Source organism: Coregonus lavaretus (genome assembly GCF_964263955.1).
Source record: "Coregonus lavaretus genome assembly, chromosome: 2".
Lineage (NCBI taxonomy): Eukaryota > Metazoa > Chordata > Actinopteri > Salmoniformes > Salmonidae > Coregonus > Coregonus lavaretus.
Genome location: NC_139989.1, coordinates 8,767,600 through 8,773,599, shown reverse-complemented (window position 1 = coordinate 8,773,599; position 6,000 = coordinate 8,767,600). Strand labels below are relative to the sequence as shown.

General features: G+C 43.2%; 1 protein-coding gene across 1 annotated transcript; it reads left to right on the top strand.

The window, feature by feature from the left end:
• Positions 1 to 218: 218 nt before the first annotated feature.
• On the top strand, positions 219 to 5,248 carry LOC311150301 (inositol monophosphatase 2-like; the record flags this gene model as incomplete). The annotated part of the gene is made up of 8 exons (XM_084187701.1): positions 219 to 296; positions 1,385 to 1,518; positions 2,528 to 2,632; positions 2,818 to 2,863; positions 2,952 to 3,060; positions 3,546 to 3,681; positions 4,054 to 4,205; positions 5,118 to 5,248. 8 exons carry the CDS (start codon positions 219 to 221, stop codon positions 5,246 to 5,248), a joined length of 891 nt encoding a protein of 296 aa, XP_084043827.1.
• Between the last annotated feature and the right edge of the window lie 752 nt (positions 5,249 to 6,000).

Below are 6,000 nucleotides of genomic sequence, written 5' to 3'. Positions count from 1 at the left end.
CGCACAAATCCACTCAATAGCAGGACAGTGGAGGCGAGAGCACCCGTCTACAGCACCGAGTAGGTCGACAGCGTACACCGGCCATAACGGGACAATACCAGAGACCGTAGCCTACACCGCACGCAAGCCACATAATAGGTTATCATTTGCTGACTCTTGGATGTCTGAAATAAGGTACTGTAAACGGCAAAACAATAGCATCTGCTCCTCATTATAAAATGACAACCTCGGACAGCGACAAGTGCTGGGGGGAGTGCATGGATGTTGCTGTAGAAGTTGCATGTAGAGCTGGCAAGGTAAGTCAAGGGCGCCGACATCCATCAATTCCATGATGTCTCTATGTTGCTCTTTGTAACGTTTTTTATGCAGGTAACGACATCTTATATTTTTGCAAACCTGGCTACAAGGTTTCTAACCTGGCTAAAATGTTTCTAACCTGCCTACATTTCGAAGGCTACAATGTTTTGAGGACGTGGAGGGGATATTTAGCCCCACAGACCTATTATGAAAATATTGATTTTTTTACCTACATGGTAACACTGTATTTCAAGAAGTGTCTAATCATTTCAATACAGTTCAGACTATTTATCATAGCACACTGATGCATACTTGTAAGTTTACCTATTGCGCTTTACTTTAGATAGCCCAATCGGCCGGCAGATGGCGCTATTATTCCATTTACGTCGTTCAAACGATGTAAAAGGAATAATAGCGCCATCTGCCGGCCGATTGGGCTATACTTTAGACACCGCGCATGTTCATGACCTGCTATGCCTCACCGAGTTGACACGTTGAGGTTGGCAGAACTTGCCACTCCTATCTTCCTATCCTGTTTAGTCAGGCAGACCAAAGCAAATATTGTAACAGTGGACAAGATAACCGGGCTCACTTTATGTGAAGTGGCCCTAAGACCACGTTTTTGTGGTACTGTAGTTATAGGTACAGTGTAATTACAGTGTAGGTACATTACATTTCAGTCATTTAGCAGACGCTCTTATCCAGAGCGACTTACAGGAGCAATTAGGGTTAAGTGCCTTGCTTAAGGGCACATCGACAGATTTTTCACCTAGTCGGCTCGGGGATTAGAACCAACAACCTTTCGGTTACTGGCACAACGCTCTTACCCACTAAGCTACCTGCCGCCCCAGTACACATTGTTACGTATATGATTCACAGCGGTGATATCTCTTTAAAAAAGTAGGACTAGTAAAACTTATAACCTTCAAAATAGGCCTATTCATTAATATATTGATACTGTATAAACCGGGATTACCCCCCAAAACTACTTGGAAAGACCATGTACTGTATGTAAAATACAGTCCTGATTCCCAGTCTTGAATATTGGTGGTGTGTGTTATATGTTACTTGTTCCCGCCCCCTCCAGGTAGTGCAGGAGGCAGTGAAACATGAGAAGAGTGTGAGCACAAAGAGCACTCCAACTGACCTGGTGACGGAGGCCGACCAGCAGGTGGAAGAGCTCATCATCTCCACCCTCAGGGACAAGTTCCCCTCACACAGGTACGCAATGGTATCTTCCAATGATGTATTCAAACATGTATGCCAATGGTATCTTCCCAACACAGGGGTGGTTCCATTTTGGCCCCTAGCTAGCCCCTTAACCTAGTCCCTCTGCGTTTACAGATCTGAAAGATCTCTGCGTTTACTGGATAAGTGTTAGCAGTATTGGAGGGCTACGTGGAGCCACAGCCATGTAGCCATCACTATATTGACAATATGCTTCCCAGTCCATTCAGATCTGTGGATTCTGAAGAAATAGGGTCCAGGGGTATTATCTAGGTATCAGAACTCAGGATAAGACCCAGATGCAGACTGCTACAATCACAGATGTTTATTGACCAAACAGGGGGCAGGCAAAAGACAGGCCAAGGGCAGGCAGAGGTTCGTAATCCAGGGCAGAGTCAGTAAGGTACAGAACGGCAGGCAGGCTCGGGGTCAGGGCAGGCAGAGGTTCGTAATCGGGTCAGAGTCAGGCAGGTACAGAACGGCAGGCAGGCTCAGGGTCAGGGCAGGCAGAATGGTCAGAACCGGGGAAACTAGGAAACAGGAAGACGAGAAAGCACGCTGGTAAGACCTGACCTGACAAGATGAACTGGCAACAGACAAGCAGAGAACACAGGTATAAATGCACAGGGGATCATGGGGAAGATGGGCGACACCTGGAGGGGGGTGGAGACAAGCACAAAGACAGGTGAAACAGATCAGGGTATGACACTAGGCGCTTAAATGGAATGGGCCAAAGAATAGTTAGTGTTTGTTGGCTTCTCTCTTCACAAGCGAGTGATGGTAAACTGAATCATCAAAAATAATCTCCTTGTAAGGGTTAGTAAGCTAATAGCTAACTTTGCTTTGTGACTTGAAGCATTTTAACACACCAGTGAATTTAGGCATCTCATCCTGACACTGCTGAGTGGTAGTGAATGGTGGTTCCTTACAGCCATGGTGTATGCAAAGACATTATTGTTACGTGAATCAAGGTACTCACTCACTGTAAATTGTGACCTGACAGGTTCATTGGAGAGGAGTCGTCTGCAGCTGGGGAGAAGTGCATCCTCACAGACAGCCCATCCTGGATCATAGACCCTATCGATGGGACCTGCAACTTTGTTCACAAGTACAATACAGTTTCCTACAGAAATATATACCCGACAGCCATTTCCTCAGATTAGGGATTTGGAACTATACATGTTGAAATCAAGAGAACATAGTTGTTAATAAAAAATAAAAGATGAATGCTCTGTCATCGATATAATAGTATCACCAAAGATGATTTACTGATGATGTACTTGATTTTTTCAGTTTCCCCATGGTTGCAGTTAGCATTGGTTTCGCTGTGAAGAAAGAGGTAAGCATGAGAAATGTGCGTAAACAGAATTGATAAAGTTGAAAATATTATCATAATTAAAAGGGTATTCATTTGTTTTCTAATGTAGCTTGAGTTTGGAGTGATATACCATTGCTTCGATGGAACATTATACACAGCTAGAAAAGGCCACGGGGCATTTTGCAATGGTGTAAGGATCCAAGTATCAAAGGAAAAAGGTAAGTCAACTTCTCCCTCTTGTTTTGTGTGACACACCCACATTTTCATAGTGGTTGTAATGTGTTAAACTAGCAAGGGAAGCAACTCAAACATTGTACCATGCAGAATTATCAAAAGTTAACTTAATTGATTAATTAATGTATTTTTTTTTTATTGGTTTACTAAAATGTACAGATATAGAATCTTAATTTGGCCTATATTGTCACAGCAAAATAATCCTGCAGCAAAAGGATTCAAACATTTAGTCTATAATATTGCTTGATCGGTGGTAAGGCTATTTACTTCGCCAAAAGTAGACTACATGAAATGTGCAATACTGTTCATATAACCGTGTGTTAGTGTGGGTTTTCAGTGAATTTATGTAAATCGGGAAGCTCGTCTCCTGCAGTGCAGGAACAAAAGAGTGATCAAATTAAGTTTCTACACATGTACTGTATCCATTATCCTAATCTAAAGCTGTTTTTCTATTCCCAATGACTGTTAGATGTCTCCAAGGCGCTCATTTTGACTGAGATCGGAGCCAAGCGAGACCCAGCAACACTGAACATCTTCTCAGGGAACATCATGAAGTTACTGAGTGCACCAGCTCATGGATACGCACTGACGGTTTGTTTTTCGTTGTGTTCCCTAATGAACATGAGCCGGGTCTAATGGGCCTCACATCAGGGTCTATGTGGCACGCTCTAGTCTGTGCCTTTACGATCCAATGTCAATACAGTGATGTATTTTGGCCCTAGACTTTCCTTGAATAGCCGGTCCCAGATCTGTTTGTGCTTTCTCGCCAACTCCTATGGCCATTGTCACAAACAGATCTGGGACCAGGGGCCGTACATTTCAAATGTCTCAGAGTAGGAGTGCTGGTTTAGGATCAGTTTAGCCTTTTAGATAACATTGAATAAGATTACATGGGCAGAGGGAACCTGATCTTAGATCAGCACTCTTACTCTGAGACGCTTGATACATACGGCCCTAGGCTACTCCTTGTGTTCCAGGGTGAGGATCATCGGCAGCTCCACCCTGGCCCTGTGTCTGATAGCCACGGGCGCGGCTGAGGCCTATTACCAGTACGGCCTGCACTGCTGGGACATCGCCGCCGCCGCTGTCATCATCCGAGAGGCCGGGGGAGTCGTCATAGACACCTCAGGTGGGGGTTCTAGAATAGAATAGAATATGTTACTGCCAGTCAGTGATGGTTGATGGGGGATAGGGATCGGTTTCACAAGCAGTCAATGTTTGTTTAAATAATTTGTCCTGTCTGTCCTCTGTTACTGGTGTCAAACTGAGCTCTCAGCTGTACGGTTCTCCTGGAGGAGGCAGAGATGAGATGGATATATTAGCTTTCACTTGACCAAATAACTATTGAGGCCCCACAGAATGCAAAGAATGCATGCTGTTATTATGGAAAAGTTCCTAGAGTATGATTAAAGCAGTTCTTATAGGCTGTCATTATTGTGATGGACGCAATAACTTTTAAAAAGAGAATCCAGAATTTCTTGTATTTCACACAATGGCTGCTATCCCTTGAGTGATACTGTATGAGTGAATGGACTTCCGAAGCCTTTGTGAGGCTGAGCTTGATATCCGGCTGAAGAAGTGGCTGGCTGCCCACCTCGTTCATCTCTTCTTCCCCAGGCCCGGGTTGTTGCACAAAAGGACCACTGTGGAGAGTCTGAGGGACTGGTTTGGGCTTGAGGTCAGGATCATGTGGTCAGCTACTGTGTGTGCTGCCTCAGTCTCTGGCAGCCCAGAGAGAACAAGGGCCCTCTGAGGCCAGGCAAAGCCAAGCTATCAGCTCCTTCCCTGTACTGTTGGAGAAGACTCCATTCAACCTTTCAACCAGTTCCAATAGTCTAGTAGTGGGTCGCCATGGTGCCTGAATGGAAATGTGATTGAAATAGTTCATTTAGTTGTTTCTTTTGTTAGTGGGGAGTCTTTTGGTGGTGAGGGTTAGGACTGATTAATGTATTTATTTATAGTTTATTTGAATATGTGGTTATATGAGTGTGATTGGATGGATGTTGGAGTTACATAAGATACGTGTGTTTTTCTTTTCCAGGGGGTCCTCTCGACCTCATGTCCCGAAGAGTGGTCGCTGCAGGAACCCACGAGATGGCCAGTTACATTGTACAGCAACTGCAGCCAATCAGCTACGAGCGGGACGACAGTGACCCAGGTGTGCAAAAGTGAAAGTCAACCTCCATCTCTCCAGCGGATTCTCCTCCGCCTTTTACCTCAAATCATGAAATACTGCCACACACTATGTCCCGTTCACACCGTCTGCTGTGTACTGTGCAAGCCTACTATTTTTTTCATGAGATTTAGCTAAAAACATAATTTTCCTCCTTCAATATGGAAACTCTTGTTACAGTTTAACATGTGTGTTTATGTAATCATTTACACACAGATCCAGTTATACATTTTTGACTACATTTACAGTAGTTATTACCTAGATTGTAATTCCTTCAAGTGTTTGCCAGTCTTTGCCATACATGGTAACAGACCTTGAAAGAAATGTATTATAGGAAATTAAAGGAATAGATCAGTTATATTCCAAATTGGACCTCATCCAATGGATATATCTACAGTAAAGTTTTTAACCTTATATTTTTTAACAACTTTTCTAAATATGGATCCTCATACAGACATAGGAAAATGGTGTAAAATGCAGAAGTGTTTTTAATGACGTAATGAAAATACTGTAGATGGAGCAGGTTTGAATGGGAGCTAGAGATTTGGCTTGTAGTGATGGTTGTGTATGTTATTACGATCTAAATCACTGCCAAGGTTATTTTCAGCACCGTTACTTATTCACTATGTAATATTAAATAAATAAATGAACAATTACAGGTGTTTTTTCACAAGCATTTTCAGAAGAAACTTGGGATATTCATTTTACACATTTTACAAAATTTTCTAATGGATATTGTGGTTCCTTTCAT